This window comes from Fistularia commersonii, chromosome 29 (genome assembly GCF_037954325.1).
Source record: "Fistularia commersonii isolate RoL2024-O1a breed Wild chromosome 29, RoL_Fcom_v1.0, whole genome shotgun sequence".
NCBI classification, from domain to species: Eukaryota; Metazoa; Chordata; class Actinopteri; order Syngnathiformes; family Fistulariidae; genus Fistularia; species Fistularia commersonii.
Window position 1 is genome coordinate 10,608,675 of NC_141312.1, and position 17,317 is coordinate 10,625,991.

The following is a 17,317-nucleotide window of genomic DNA, read 5'->3' on the forward strand; positions in this document are numbered from 1 at the left end:
CATCTTTTAAGAATTTTATAGACCCTCCAGGCCTGTATTTCTTGATAGTAGTGCTTGAATGAGTTACTCTTTCTCTTTTATTCATGGGGGTTTTAACTCATCGGTTTTTAAGCAAACCTGTCCCTCAAAAGATCATCTGCTAACTCCCTTCATGTAAAATATTAGGACAATAACCTGCTCTGGTCAGGGGTTCTAAAAAAAAAAACTATCCTAGAAAGGTAAAGCATATTCAATGATGGTCCACGTAACTGAGACATAAAAAAAGAATGTTTGTCATATGCCGAGCGATGTCTTTCATAAATTTAAAATGAAGGCAGAGGGTTTGAACTGATTTAGCAAATAACCATTATCAGCTGTAATTAAATAAAAATAATTGACATTGGACCTTATGCTACCTCCTATTACAAACAGTAATAGTCTATTCTTCAGTTGTTATTATTATTATTCTTAGCATTGTTGTTGTTGTTGTTATTCCTCTTCTTCTTGTCTTTTTTTCGGGCATATTTTTTGTGAAAATCAAATTCTGGTTTGAAGTGGGAAGAATGAGAAAAAATATACTGTTGAAGTTAGAAACCTTACTTGACTTCCATTATAAAATATAGTTTTCACAGAAGCCATTATGTTGAAAGTTGACTTAAAAACTACATTTCTAACAATGTCTTGTTTTACATTTATTTTCAAATCATTTAGAAAAACAGCTTTTTGATCTTAGAATGACTGCAGAATGCCTGATGCTTAACACTCCCAAAAACTTCAAGCTGTATTTCAACAACCATATTTCCAGTCAAAATACTCAAGATTACCAATTCAACCCGCTCCTTAATAAATTATCCAATAATCAATTCTTAAGACTGTAGTCTCTATCTATCTCCAACAACTTGTCTGCTAAAGCAGGATGTCAGCCAACACAACAGTTTCAAGGTGCACAAAAAAATAATTTGCACCACTAATATTTGGTGTTATTCTTGTTGAAATCTTCTTGTCTTGGCAACTGAACTTGAATTTCTTCACTTGAAGACGTTTTACCCCTCATCCGAGAGGCTTCTTCAGTTCTCTGCCACTCAGATGAGGGGTGAAGAAATTGTAGTCCAGTTGCCAAAACAAGATGATTTCAACAAGAATTCCCCATGACCTGGATGACTGAGAATCACCACAGATTTGGTGTTATTAGTAGGCTGATAAATGTATAGTGGTTCATATCGTTGCCTGACTGAATTTTATAATTAATTTTGAGGTCTGCATTGTGAGATCTCTTCATGCATCATCCTATGTTTTTTTAAGCAGTTGAGCACTTTGAGCAGCCTCTACGACAATAAACTACCACCTGCTATTCACACACAAAAATTTTACAGGAAGCAACACATTGAAGGGTTAGTGGTGATATGTCAGTCATATTCCAACTTTGTCACAGGCACAAAGACAGACATTTGCAAATTTGACTGTATTTCTGTCTGTTGTAAATGCTGTTTTTTATTCAAGCAACTGAGGAGTGACAGCTCAAATCTATGATGGTATACTACTTAACTACCTTGTTTTTATTTTCCTTTCAAAATTAAATATCTAATCTAAATATGTCAATCTATCTACCAACTTTACAGTATATGGACCAAAGAGTACTATGAATTTTGACTCATGACATTTGATATGTCTAGGCAGTCGCAATCTCTCAGTTCTCCATCTTCAGCACCCCAAACATTTATCCCAGATGAATCTACAATTCCTACAACATATTTTGGATTAAAGAGACACCCAATCCCTATTTTCAGGCCTGTAAAAAGGTTTATTCATATACTTTAAATTTGAACAATCAGCACAGACAAAACCCTGAAAACCTATTGCGATAAATCCCTTTATACAACAGTAGTAACAGCATCAGTACTACTGGTCATAGCACAATATGTCAAATTATTATAGAAATGTCATCCAATGCAGAAAGAGGCCGTCAATTTTTAGGCAGATCTGAGTCTACTTCAACTATCTAGACCCGCAGCCACATAAATCAAATCAAATCAAATCAAATCAAATCAAATCAAATCACTGGATGAAAAAGTCAAAATCAACATTAAGAAAGACATTTTACTTACACAAAAAGTTCGATTTTAAATGAGGAGTGTAACTTCCATTGTTTTCCTTGTCACAATTTGTGTTACACTGAATGTAGCAAAATGGGAAAAAACAAATATGGCTTTGATCTTAGGGTATCTCAGCCAGTGAAATTGTTTTTGTTTCTTTCCTAATTTTCCAAAGCATAAAATTCTTAAACTTGAAAAACAACACAAAAAAAAAAAAAACAACACTCTGACAGAGTGTTTGAATTTGTTTTCATACACTACAAAATACATTCAAAGTGCGCAAAGTTGTACTCAAACCCATTTCGTCTCCACTTAATATTAAAGACCAGAGACTGCCCTCAGCTACTGGCACAGGGTACCAAGCAGAAAGCATTACCATTGCAGTGGAACCAGCAGTACATTTATAACAGAAACAGACTTACAGGTGGAGAAACTGAACTGTTGGGGAGGTAGGGCTCCGGCAGCATAAGGAATGGATATCCTGGGTATGCTGGTGTCTTGTACATGCCTCCATCTTGCTGCTTGGGTACTGAAAAATCACATAAAAATTAGAAAATAGACAGGAACTAAGAAACATCCACATGTCTAATTTGAGCATTTTTACAGTATTTCTTTTTATAAACAATGCTTTTCATTTGCTTTGACCATTTTGTTTTTGATAAACAAGATTGTTTAAAAATGGCTTTCAGTTTGTTTTTTAAAGATCTAAATTTTTTTGTATCAGAAGCGGGGGAGCTATTAAGAAGTGCTATGGGAACATTATTGTATCCTTGCACGAGCACAGACTACAACTCTTCAGAAAATGCGTGACAACCATCACTTGGCTTGAGAGATGCTTAGTCCTGGACCATATGTTTTAATTAACCTCTTACCACCATTTACATCCACCCATCTCAGGTCTGTGTTATAACTGGAATATGTCTGTTTTTGCAGGTACTTGACAACTCCTGGATATATCAACACTTTTAATATGACCAGTTAGAGTGAGACAGATGACAAAATAATTACAAAATTGTTACTATTCACAGCATTGCATATTTTCTGTCTATAGTGGTATTTCGTGAAGACCCTAAGAATCTTTAGAATCTGCCGAACTAATGAGCCTCCCCCCAATTAAATTGTGATGAATTTCCTCTGTCATGCTTTACTATGATTGAAATCAATTGTCTTAACTGGAAACAGGAATGGCATGAACAATTTGAGATGTCATAGAGGTTTCTACAACTTTTCCTTTTCCTTTGAGCATAAAAATAAAAATAACCGAGCTTTCCGGTGGAAATTTCGAGGGAGGAAAACTGGAAGCTGCAGTTGTACAAACGACCCCGGATGACCCCAATTTGGGCAAATTCAGATAAAAATATACAGTGCAAAATGACGCTGTGATGAAAAGTAAACAATATCACAACAAGGTTGGATAAACTCTGATATGGACTATTGAGAAGTTTAAATAACGGTTTATTTCTTTTTTTTCCCCCTACTTGAGGAATGTTTCTGGACAGATCTATAGTTTATTTTCTTTCATTTTTCAAAAAATAAAAGAAAACAACTCGGGTGTAACAAGTGCAACCCCTCCACCCAACCCCACCCCCCCAAAACGCACCCCATTGACCAGCATTGACACGCCGAGATTCAGGTAGTTTGGTTAATTCTTTTAATCGATCGGATCTCACTGGTTCAATATTCAGGAGAAGGCGTTATTTTAATTATTCTTACCACCTTCGAGCTGCTCCCTGTTTTTCTCCGGGAATCCCCTCTGTTCACCCTGCTGTCCCCGTCTGACCGCCTGGAAGGCACCGCAAAAACAAACACCGGGTCAGATGAGAGGGAAAGCGTCATTAAGTGCATTACAGGACGACAAAACAACACACAAACCATTGCGTTTACTTTCTGTGTGTAAAAAAAAAAAATCCGACACGACACCCCCCAGTTTTTATCAAGTTGACAAACTTCGCGGTGGACATTTCAATCCAACGACTGTTTCATTCAACTGTTGCCATCAACGTAGCCTGTTGTCACACAAAAACGCACAAGTTTCACGCGTCTAAACGACGACTCCGCGCCACATACCGCTGCGCCGGGACTCTGATTTATTTCCGATTCGTTCACAAGAGAGGATTTCAGGTCGGCCAGGTCTCTCTCCCTGAAAGCGTTCTCTTGGATTTTCTCTTCTTGCTCTCCTTCGTCTTTAAAAGCGATCATCTCATCATTCGCTCCCAGGTCGTCCCCGCCGCCGCTGCTTAGCTGAGGCATGTCGACGCTGCGACGTGCTACGGTTTGATCAATTTCACCAAATTAAAAGGAAAAGATTCAAAGACAAAAAAAAAAAAAAAAACCTCACACGGGGACTTTCCTTGTTAAATACCCTCAAGTTTGAGCTCAACTCCAGGAACCGTACGAGACAACGAGAGAGAGAGAGAGAGAGAGAGAGGGGGGGAAAAAAAAAGAAAAAGTTGAGATGTGGCGTCCCCCTGATGGTTGGAAGAGGACTAACGTCGGACTGGAGCAGCGAAACAGCTCATTTGAGTCTCAGACCAGGGCTTCGAACATCAAAAGGCGCCGACCGGTCCGATGACTTGTTAGGGGGGGATGTACGATTAGGGCTGAACTTCTTAAAGAGACACCAACTTCTTGACCTCGGATGAACGGCCGTTCTTCATGAGGCGTGGTCGTACTTTCAGTGACACCCGCTTCCCTTAAAGATGATCGTGTATTTGCAAGTGTATTTGCAGTCCCTATGTCCTCTATTGTAAGTCGCTTTGGATAAAAGCGTCTGCCAAATGCAGTGTAATGTAATGTAATGTAATGTTCCCCAAGAAAACCACTGAGATATCATTTTCCCGATTAAGGTTGATTATAAACTCTCTTTTTCTCTCCGGTGTTGTATTTGCATGTTCCTTATTGCCTCTCACCCCAAAATGCCACTTTTGTTATTCTTTTCAATTCTGATTTTTTTTTTTTTTTTTTTTTACTAGTTTATTACACTGCTCAAAAAAATAAAGGGAACACTTAAAAAACACATCCTATATCTAAATGAATGAAATATTCTAATGAAATACTTTGCTCTTTACACAGTTGAATGTGCTGACAACAAAATCACACAAAAATGATCAATGGAAATCAATTGTATCAACCCATGGAGGTCTGGATAAGAATCCCACTCAAAATTAAAGTGTAAAAACAAACTCCAGGCTGTTCCAACTTTGATGTAATGTCCTTAAAACAAGTCAAAATGAATCTGTGTTGCTTCCTGAGTGGACACTATGATTTCACAGAAGTGTGATTGCCTTGGAGTTACATTGTGTTGTTCAAGTGTTCCCTTTATTTTTTTGAGCAGTATATTTTAATTTCCATGATCCTCGCATAAGCATTTGCAGAAAATCAAGTACCATTTTGCCAATAGCAAACAGATACCAAAGTTTGTCTGTTTGTTTGTTTGTTTGTTTAGAAGTTTATTAGGACAGTGTACAAATGTCCCTCAGCCGGAGGGAATCTTCAAATCTTTGTAGTTACAGTTAACAGTTAAGACAATTTATATTTCATTGTATTTCTTATTCTTCCTCCTTTCTACTATTATCTATTGCTGTTATGTTTTTACTTGAAACAACAATTTTCTTCGGGATAAATAAAGTTGTTCTCATCTCAAATACATTAAGCACAGAGGCAGAGATGTTTGTACCAGATTATAGCTCATAGCTAATTTCCATCTGTAGTCCGGAGTCTTTATTTTCTTCCAGTTCCCATCCATCTTACGTCAAGGTTCAAGTAAAGACAGGCCACGTTGAACAAGTCATAAGTCTCGGTTTGAAAACCAAACGCATTCTTTAAGATCTTCGCAGTAAACATTTCTAAGCCAGCACTTCTGTGCACATCACTCAGGCATTTGCTCACGCTTTTGAGGACGTAATCATTTTTTTTAAACATTCTGGGCTTGGAGAGAGAATACTGAGTCAAGGATTAGAGTTCATGACTGAGAAAGTCACAAGGCATTAGCGTTACTGTGAGGTTGCAGGTCTTTTTATGATTTTGTAGACACAAGTAAAGTCATTACATATGTGATGCGCATCTGACAGCGGTTCAGATCTCTGATGGTCCAGTCTGAAGCATACACCCTATTTTTTTTATCTTGGAAAGCCTTTTCTTTTTCTTCCGTCTTCTTTCTTTTTATTAAATGTTTTCTTCGTTTAAATAAACCAGTTTCTTCTATGATGTTTCCAGTCTAGATTCAGCTTTATGCAAATACAACCGCAACTCTGGTCATATTTGCATGCATTTTGTATGATACTCTAACATAATTGTTTGTGAATGTACAAATAATAGTACATTCTTCTTTATCACGAGCTTCTATCTGAAAAAAAAAAGTCCTCTGACCGAAGGCACACAGGGACAGACGATATCATCAAAGTGACCCAGTCATTCATTTTTGTATGACTGTGTCTTATTCAGGTCTAAAACTGGGGCGAGTTTACGATTATGGCATTTGTTGCAGACTAAAAACAGCTAATCAGAGATTAGAACTGCTCTGCTCTGTATTCTCAGAGAGCACAGCTGTTTAAAGCTGATATGGTACTTTACCCATTAGATGGGTTAATAACTTGTGATTATGCATTTTGAGCTTTACTTCAACAACAGCTGTCCATTTGTGCTAAATGTTGCCACACTCTCCATTTGCTAGTTTTCACATTTTAGAGCAAAGTTCCTCATTTGCGCAGACATGAAAATCGATGGCTCGGGCACAAAGGAACAAAATGTAGGACATTCTGTGAAAAACATCAGACAGCATGGCATATTCATCAATAACAGAAGCACAGCATGTTTTTGGTGGGTCCTTACATCTCACAGATTTTGTAACAGCCTCCAAAACAGTAAGAAGTGCAAGCTATTCCAACCACTTGATTGGAGGAGGAATCGAAAAAAAAAAAAATCAAAGATGTAAAATTGAAGTTGTGATGTCTTACCAAACTTGTAACTTGCCTTCCCCTATTTTCTTCCCAGTGCCAATGCATTTTTAATGCTGATACAGTAGCACATCTAGTCTTCAGAGTTTTTAATTGAGAAATGTTTATACACTCCCATGCTGGGACTTAATATTTGACTTAATCGGAGTCGGTTGCCTTGAATGAAAATGACGATCTACAGCTGGGAAACTGAATTAAATACAAACAGAAAATGGAGCTGGTATTTGCATAAAACTGCATATTTATACAATATCGCCAATGCATATTAATAAAAAGATTAAAATGAGCAGCTTTAATATATGCAAATCTAAATTATAAATGAGTTGTTTAAACTCCTTGTTTATTCTCCTTGATTAAATATAGACAGCTGTTTTTCCAGAGAGACAGCGCTTCTCTTGTGCAGACTATGTTGCCACATGAGCTTGCTATGATCTTAACACAGTTTCCCATGAATATCTCTGTTGATAGACATGCACATTCATTACATGGGTTCACAGGTTCACATAAGGCTACCAACTCTAGTCCCCTCTTTCTCTTACTCTCTTAGACGCACACAACAAGCAAACAAAAAAATATAAATTCATTCACACTCTTAACATCCTGCCTCTCTCACCAACAAACACATTCTTCCTCCCTAGTGCACATGGTCTTTAGCGATGCGTTGTTTGATCGCTCTTGACAGAGACATATTTAAATTGGCGGCATTTTGCCTTATCAGATGAGTTTGTGACTTTTTTCTGTGCTTGTCCCAGCAACTTAAATTTGATTTGAATGTTTTGTTATCAGACATATTCTTTTGAAAGGTCAAATATGGAAACTCAAACGGATATTGCACCCCAATATTGAACTTAACAGCCTGCATCAGTGCAAGCCAGTGTATGAAACAAGGCCAAGTGGTAGACTTGCAGCAACCATTCTAAGATGCTGATCCATCTGTATGTTGTACGGCCATTCAACAGTCTTTGTTGAACAACCAGGTACTTTGATTGTGGTTGAGCTGATAGCTCTGGAATAAGCTTAGTTAGGTTACTCAGAAAATTGCACTCCAAAAGTTACATAATTTTAGGCAGACTCAAAATACATTAGGTAGTGAAATTTGACTCATTTAGGAAAAATGGACAAGAAGATGCAATATAATTTTTTACATTTTGTTATCTATACATCACCTTCTACAAATAAATCTATAACGTGAAAAAATTGAAAAACATTCAACTTCCGACTTTGTTACATTGGGCAACTCACTTGATAGCCCTGAGTTTAAGCTGCTGGTCCAAGGTTCCCTTAAAACTAAAGAAACTGAAAAAGGACAACATTGCTCAGATGGTAAGTCAGACAACATGCGTCGCATCGAATCTGGTGTATGGCTGAGATTTTCAAGGTAGGGGTGTGTATTCGGGATAAATTCAAAGTATTAACAGTTTCCTTGGATTCATGGGTTTTTATTGTCCACTCTGAGAATGGAACATTAGTTTCCTGAAACCCAGTGGACCGCAAGTGGCAGTGAGTTGCACAGATACAACGCAAAAGATGTGTGTGATACATACACAGTAGATGGAAAGTAAAATAAAATAAAATACAATTGCAACAAAAACTCCATGAACAATTTACAGGAACTAATACAATGACCATTTTTGATAATATATGTATATAATATGATGTGCGAAGTTTGAATTGTACAAAGTTTGGTTTCTGCAAAATTGCGTAAGGGAAAAAATTGTCTGTTGTTGTTTCGAGCAGACTATGGAGCAGTTCCACTGTCTAACAATCTCACTGCTGTTGGGGAGAAGCTGTTGTTCAGTCTGGTGGTCCTGCTCCGGAGGCTCAGCAGCCTCATCCCTGAAAGAAGGGGAGCAAAGAGTGTGTGTGAAGGGTGGGTGGAGTCCGTCATGGTGTGGCTGTCCTTCCACCTGTATCTGGCGGTGAGGAAGTCTGTGGTGGTCAGAAAGCTGCTCCCAACAATCCTCTATACTGCATTAACCACCCTGTTGAGAGCATTTTCTCCGTCACAGAGCAGCTCCCATGCCATACAATGATGCAGGAGCAGAGGATACTCTCCACCACACATCTGTAAAATGAGGCCAGGACAGAGCCTCTTTAGGCTTCCTAAACTTCCAAACTTTAGGAAGTTTTGTTACTCCAGGTGGGGTAATCTGAAGTTTTCTCACGTTGATGCAAAGGATGTTTTCTCTGCACTCGTGCTCCAGGAGCTCCACCCCCCTCTTGGTATTCTGACTCATCGTTGTTGTTGATGCTTCCCATCACCGCTGTGTTGTCCACAAACTTAACTATGAGACATCTCGAGTTCTTTGGGGTGCAGTCATATGTCAGCAGGGTGAACAGAAGGGGGGTCAGCACACAGCCCCGAGGAGAGCCAGTGTTGAGGGTAATGGGGGAGGAGAAGGTGTTGTGGATCTTGACAGCCTGTGGTCTGCATCAGGCCAAGCCCAACAGAGGGAGGGTTTTAGTCCGAGTGTTTGGAGTTTCGGCACCATGACAGCTTTTCGAGACAGTAACTACCAGGTGAGAGCCAGTGGCTGGTAGGCACTCAGGCCTGTCAATGTGGAGCCTTTAGGGACCGGGATGATAATGGATGTCTTCATGCAGGTAGGGATGGCTGCCTGAAAAAGAGAAATGTTATAGATGTCAGTTAACTCCTCCGTAGAAGACGTCACCCTGAGGGGCTCCTCCTTCAGTGGTGTCACGAGTCTGCTGCTGGAAGAAGTGGATGGGTCTTTGAACCGGAGAAGAAGTTGTTCTGGGAATCAGGGAAGGCGGGATCTTTAGGGCATTGTGGATCTCTGCTGATGTAATCCATGATGCATATAATGGCCTTCCACATGCTCCGCAGGTCATTGGTGGAAAAATAGCCCTGAAGTCTGTAAGCATATGTGTTCTTAACCCTCAAGAGGCCTGCAATCAGCTGTCTCCCAGCATCCCTAGCCCTGAAAGCAGCACCCCTGACCTACAGGAGAGCTTTGAGCTCTGCATTCAACCAAGGTTTTTGATTTGGGTAGATGACAACTGTCTTAGTGTTGAAGATGTGTTCGTTGCATTTGAAGATGAAACCAAGAACGGCTGATGAATATTCTTCCAGGTCCACCTCCCTACCTCATGAAGCTACCTCTGAGGACATCCCAATCTGTGCACTGGCAGTAGTCCTGGAGTTTAGGCGCTGCATCACACGGCCACACAATGACAGCCCTCTGCTCTGGTTTCATGCTGTTTTAGCCGTTGACGGTACAAAGGTGCCATCATGATGGGTATGTGGTTGGAGAGGCTGAGGTGGGGCCGAGGGACTGCCCCGTGCGCACAGTGTCATTCCGTGCACACATGGTCCAAGGTGTTGTTTCCCTGTGAAGATAAAGTGACGTGCTGCTAAAACCTTGGAAGAACGTCTGTCAGGTTTACACGGTTAAAGTCACCTGCAACTATGTGAAAAGCCTACGGTTGTTTGTTTTTGAGTGAGCTGATGATATAGCATCAGAGTTGAAGACAAAAAAATGTGTTCAGCAAATGCATTTTTTTGTACTTCAGCGTATCATGGGAACTAGCTCTTAACACACAAATCAAAATAGATTCTAATACTAGGCTTCAATCAATTATTTTGATGGATAGAAAATTCCCTCTCTGGTGAGTGAGAGACTGAGAAAGCAATTAGAGTTTGGTAGTTGTTCTTATTTTGCCCAACATGTATAAAGAATTGTCGAAAAAAAAAGTATTATTCAAGATATCTGTATATTGGGGTAGAACTACAGAAAAAAAGGGAACACTGAGTCATGGATCATGAAAGATTTCTTTGAACTAAGACCACCCTCCTCTAAAAGTGAATGCAGTGTAAGCCTGGTATAGTCAACCTGATTTTGACTAGACTAAATGAGACAATGCTAATGAGGAAGTCATCCAGTTATCAACATTTCCCAACTCAGTACCTTTGATATCAAGATTCTCCTTTATGGCAATTGCTAAGAACTTCAGTGCAATATAAGTCATAAAGTGGGATTACTGAGGGAAGAATAAGAATAAGAATAAGAATAAGAATAAGAATAAGAATAAGAATAAGAATAAGAATAAGAATAAGAATAAGAATAAGAATAAGAATAAGAATAAGAATAAGAATAAGAATAAGAATAAGAATAAGAATAAGAATAAGAATAAGAATAAGAATAAGAATAAGAATAAGAATAAGAACAACTTTATTTATCCCGAAGGAAATTGTTGTGCCAGAGTTACAAGAAAAATATAACAATAATAAATAATAGAAGAAAAATTGTATAAACAGTAAAAAATAAGAGAAAAAGGGAAAATAAGAAATACAAATAAACTATAAAGTGTCTTAACTAACAAGTGAAAACTATAAAGTGTCTTAAGTAACAAGTGAAAGATAAGGAGTGCACAAGAGTATGAAAACATATTGTAAATTTAGCTGTATGAAATATTACTCAATTATGAACATATATACAGATAAATTATTACAGTTTAAATTATTACAATTTACAGTAAGTGGTTTTTGTTTTTTTGTTTGGTTAAGGTTTTAAGATTTTAAGATTCCCTGCGGCTGAAGGGAGAGGAATAAAAAAGTCTGAGAGCCTCAGGTAGGAAATATCTCCTGTGGCGTTCAGTGGAGCTCTTTGGTGGTATCAGTGTACGACTGAAAGAGCTCTGACAGGACGTCAGTGTGGCATGCAGGGGGTGATGAACATTTTCCATGATGCTGAGGAGCTTCCTCAGCATCCTCCTCTCTGACACCTGCACAACAGACTCCAGCTCCACTCCCAGGACAGAGCCAGCTCTCCTGATGAGCTTGTTGAGTCTGTTAGCGTCAGCTGTATTGAGCCTGCTGCCCCAGCACACAACAGCGTAGAAGATGATGCTGGACACCACCGAGTGGTAAAACATCTGCAGCATGGTCCTGGAGATGTTGAACTGAGCCTCCTAAGGAAGAACAGGCGGCTCTGACCCTCCTTGAAGATGACGTTGGAGTTTACAGTCCAGTCCAGTTTATCGTCCAAGTGGACCCCCAGGTACTTGTAGTTAAAGTTGTAGAAGGAAAGGAAAGCAAGGAAAACAGACTATGTCTGACCCCATTCCTGAGAATAGAGGGCTTTGGATCATTATACATGTTTTGAAGCATTTTATTAGTGTGCAGCCATAACCAAACTTTATTGAATCCATCTATCCACCCATCTTCTGCCAATTATTTTGCAGTGAGGGTCGCGGGGGATGCTGGGGCCTATCCCAGCTGTGATCGGGCGAGAAGTGGGGTACCCCCGGGACTGGTCGCCAGTGAATCGCAGGGCCACATACAACAACTTTCACTCACTCACACACGGCAATTTTCCCCAATTTTTTGCATGTTTTTGGACTACAAAGGTTCCCTTGCTGGAATCAAACCAGGGTCCTTCGCTATGAGGCTGTGAGGCTTATATCCCAGGATAGAACCAATTTGGTATAGGTGGATGATGTCTGCTATTTATTTACTTAGCCAGTTAGCAAATTCTTTTCCAATTATGTTCAAGTAATAATCAAATGCATGATATTACTGCCGCTGTGTCCATCATCATTGTTGTAAGACACATATACTCACTGACCACTGTATTATACACCATGTGAGTACACTGATAACACCATCATGTACTTGCTGCAGATCTAAGCTGCGCATCCATGGAGTCAATACTCGTGCAAGACAGGGCACACTGTAATCGTAACAGGATAGACATTATCAGGAATAATTCTCATGCAGGCTGACAGGCTGTAGCATTTAAACAATGATTAGCTAGTATTAGCCCCAAAGTGTGACAAAGACATATCCCCACAATATTAACTCACCACAAGCCTCATATATGGGGAGGATGGATAAATGGTTTCATTGTTTATGCCACATTCTGACCCTACCTTCTGAATGAAAGAAAACCAAGCTCATCAAACTAGGAAATGTTTTTCAGATCCATCTTTGTCTGATGTTGGTCAGCCTGTGCGAATTGTGGCCTCAGTTTTCTGTTGTCAGCTAACATGTGGCGCCCAAGTATGGACCACCGCTGCTGAGACTTGTATGCCTCATGTGGTGCATTCAGAGATGGTCTTCTGCAGAGCGCGGCTGCAATGAGCAGTTATTTCAGTTACTGTTGCTATTCTATTATTTTGAACCATCCATACAACTCCTGCTTACCCAGGGTCATGTTACTGGGGCAGCAGTAAAAGCAAAGTGCCCAAGACTTCCTTCTCCCTGGCCACTCAATTCAGCTCTTCTGGGGGAATCCCAAGGTATTCCCAGGCTAGCATGTCCCGGGTCTTCTCCAGGGCCTCCACCTCCTGGTCTGACATGCCCAGAACACGAGAGGCATCCTGATCAGATGCCCGAGGCACCTCATCTGGCTCCTCTCAATGCGTAGGGACAGCAGCTGTACTATGTATCCCTCCCCGTTGCCTGAGCTCCTCACCAAAGAGATCCAAGGCGCCTTGGATCTCATTTGAGAAATGAGGAAACTCATTTCAGCCACTTGTGTTCGTGGTCAAAATTTTTTTTTTAGCCACTGCTTGTGACCATAGGTGAGGGTGCAGACCACCCAGAAAATAAAGAGCTTCACTTTTTGGCTCAACTTCTTCTTCACCACAATGGACTGATGCAGAGTCCGCATTACTGCCGATGATGCACTGTTTGGCCTGTCGTTCTCCCCCTTTTATTCGTCCATCATGGAGCATTCCACTTTTTTCAAGCCTCAGATCTGGACGTGTTGATTTTTATTTTGCAAACCTCTCCATTTTGCTTGAACCAGTCTGGCCAATTTTCATCATGGCGTTTATGCAGTTAGAACTGTTACTCTCCAAATATTTCTTCTTTTTCTAAAAATATTCAACTCCAGCGATGGTTGTGTATGAAAATCCCAGTCGAGCAGCGGCGTTTGAAATCCTCATACCCTTCCCTGTTTGCATAAATGATAATGGTGGAATCATAGTCACCTAAAACACTCTTGTTTCCCGGTCTGGTGCTTCGTTTGCGTTAGGCTAATAAAGGGGGGCTGGCTAGTGTAAATTTGCTTAACCAAGAGTGGACCGGAACATTTGTAGTTTTTAGGACATCTCTAATTATTCTTAACATTGTGGGTGAAATAGAATCTTGAAACGGCTAAGATAACTCAAACCCAAATTTGTTGAGGCCTGTTGCTTTTCCAGTGGGACATGCATTGATGAGCACTCAGAATTAAAATGATGAAAACAAACAAGTCCAAATTTTGCTTCTAAGTTAATTTATGCCTTGTTAGATGTTGCCAACTCAGCCAGCATGATGAGCTCAACAACAAATCACACCATCACAAAGAGTTACACAACAAATGAAGACATGCATTTCAACAGCAACAGTAACTTATATTCCTAGCTATTGCTGAACAGTGTTATCTGATACTTTCTTAACTGTCTCTACTCAGTGGGACACCTGACCCTGTGTTTGTTTTCCACAGTCATCTTCAGATCTGGCTTCAATTAAGTAACTCCTTTGCATGTGCGTCAGTGAGAACAGAGCGATATTTTGATTTAGCTTGTATGAGTATTTTATGCCGCATGATATGGCACCAATGTGGGCTTTTCTGAGCGCTGAAAAAAACAAGTCTGTCTCTCTGACTTACGTTTCTACATGTTAACCTTGTGCTTGCGGAGATCTTTGCCTTTGGGAAGCTCCATGTCAACATGGAGTGAGTTGAAATAATGCTCCAGGTTTGAAGCTTGAAAATGCAACAATGATTTCTGGCATATTGTTTTTGTGCTTTGCTTTGCATTTCCCGTACCCTGCCACTGCAATCTAAAATGTATTTATAGCCAGCAGCTAAGCCAATGCTATGTAAGGTTTCCCACACCCTGCCACTACAATCCACACCATAGTCCTGGCCGTCTGCTAAGCTAATGGTACTTTACAGGTTCCACAGGGAATTCCCCCCTTCAAGTTCTAACTCGGAAAGTCGGAGCAACTTTACCAACCCTGATATTCCTAAAAGGTTTCAAGATTGATCACACTTGTTTCGAATTGACTGATAATGCTATGGAGATACTGCTAGGCACTCAATACGCAGTACATCTCTGTTTCTTTCAAATGTTAATTTATGACAGTGGAAAACCTCTGAGGAGGAGAAATTGATAAAAGCAGTGACAGGCAAGCCACATGGGGGGAGCCAAAGACCTGCATATGGCCTGCAAGAGGCTTGTTGACCGACCCTCACTAAGAAAGTCCTTTAGATAATTTATTACCAATTTAGACACCTAGCCTGCAACAGGTCATGTTTTAATTTAAGATTGGGGGCATTATTTGACTAAAGCAGTGATAATTGTGGTAATTCCGTTCAACAATAGGTAATTATTCCTTGATCTCTTAGAATCTTCATCTAACTGTCAGTGTTGCTTCATCAGAAAGAATCTGTCCTCCCCTGTATGTTATTTGTGCTTCTCACCATATCGAATCATTCACTTCACTACAATCGCAATTATTATTCAATGGCCAGTATTAGATATTAATCTGGAGTTAAGTAACTGATTGAGTATGCTATCTATGCACGTGAGGAATGAGAAAATAAGTTAGAGCTATCCATAGTGGTCTCCAAATCTCCACTACTTCCTTTAACTTCATCAGGTTTTTAAGAGTTTTGTATCAATTATTCTAAGGCTTAAGTCCTTATATGTGAAAGTCACTCAACACAGGATATATAGGACTGGAAGGATTTCACAACTTTATCAATAAGTTTTTGAATCTACATCACACATTTTATCTGATCCCAAATATGTTAAGTCTCCACATTAAGGCCTGCAGGGCAAAAAAAGTAGAGGAAAAAGACAAAACCTCAATCTCACAGCCCCTGGGTGGCGCAAAGACTGCAAAACAAGTTAAACACAAGAGAAAAAGAAATGCTGAACAAACATCAACAAAAAGTGTATGTTTAGACTTTTCTATTTTTTGCATGAAAGTATCCTTTCAAAGATTTAGATATCTTGACAAATGTCTTCACTTCAGATGGAGCAGTGACTTTTTTAACCTGCTCTTGAAAATTAACATTGAGCTTGACCCGGAAATGAAGTGAGAGCCTCATGTTATCCCTCAGTAACTACACCTCCTCAGGGAAGCTCAGCTGTTGCTCCATCAACCTAGCAGTGCTGTCAGGAAAGGTTAAGGTGGGATGACCCATGTCATCCAGCAGGCGCTGTCCCCTTAGCCCAGTGGTTTTCTTTTTTTTTTCTTTGTCAATGACTTGAATCAAGAACCATCCGAGGGTTTGGGCTGTCATGATGAGTGAATCCTGTACACACCTGCACTACCTTTACTCTTTGTAAAGTTGTTATCATACCAGCTTCTTGGGTAACATTAATGAGACAAATTAGATCTGTCTTTCTTTTTCTGTACTGTCTTGAATGCCAACAGTCAGTATGTCCCTGAGACTAAATGTTTATGCTCAGTCAGATTGCTTGACCCTCAGCCCTTTAGTTTCCCACCGTACGTCGGTGAGCAAAAGCCTCCACACTGAATAGGAATCACAAATCATGTGAATCACAAACAGTAAATCTATGCTGTAGAGTCTACAGCAGGGGTGTCAAAGTCAAATACACGGAGGGCCAAAAAAACAAGTTTGTCACAAGCCGAGGGCCGGACTAATTCAGAGTTTTTTAAGACATATTGAACTGACTGAACATAGCCTATTGCACCAAGACCTAAATACATAAATGAAATTGCATGCACTATAAACTGAAAATGCGATATCATGCTGCTCTATGATCATATCAATTACTGCTTTCAAATAGTAAAATGAGGAAATAAAAATAAATAAATAAAATCATCTTTCTGATCTGCAATTAGTCCATTGAATGAAAATTAAATCCATTAACTGAAAAATGAATACAAATAAATAAAATAATATAAATTAAAATGCAAAAATCTGTGGCAGACACAGACAAAACAATACTTTATTCAAAGAAAAGTCACATGTCATGTAGAAACATATGTAAAAATTTAACTGAATTAAAAACTAAAAATACATTCATGCACTGTGATGATCACTTGTCTGAGGCTGAGCCTGTTACTTGGTGGTGTCTTATCTTTTGTACAAGTTCATCAATGTTCAGGTTCAGGCTCTGAGATGAGGAAATCCTCAGGATTGAGTGAAGGTGCTGATCACTAAGACGGCTCCTGTGTGATGTTTTGTTTAGCTTCATCAAAGAGAACAGTTTTTCACACAGGTATGTGCTGCAAAACAAAGTGTCTGAGCAGTTTGGATGTGCAGCTGGGGCATCGTGTCGGGGATGAAACGTGCAAACTCA

The 17,317-nt window shown here is 39.6% G+C and overlaps 1 protein-coding gene across 18 annotated transcripts in view; it reads right to left on the reverse strand.

Moving 5' to 3' along the window:
- Positions 1-4,425, reverse strand: part of tcf7 (transcription factor 7) — a 62,378-nt gene extending 57,953 nt beyond the window's left edge. For 12 of the 18 annotated variants that reach the window (XM_086176899.1, XM_086176907.1, XM_086176896.1 and 9 more), the window contains exons 1-3: positions 4,140-4,425; positions 3,786-3,855; positions 2,495-2,601 (exon numbers count right to left, since the gene is read on the reverse strand). In XM_086176899.1, the coding sequence (XP_086033025.1) occupies positions 2,495-2,601; positions 3,786-3,855; positions 4,140-4,322 (360 nt within the window). In that variant the 5' untranslated portion in view covers positions 4,323-4,425. The remainder of the gene's footprint in view (positions 1-2,494; positions 2,602-3,785; positions 3,856-4,139) is intronic. The other 6 variants (XM_086176900.1, XM_086176897.1, XM_086176905.1 and 3 more) reach the window with 1 other exon arrangement.
- Positions 4,426-17,317: the final 12,892 nt, after the last annotated feature.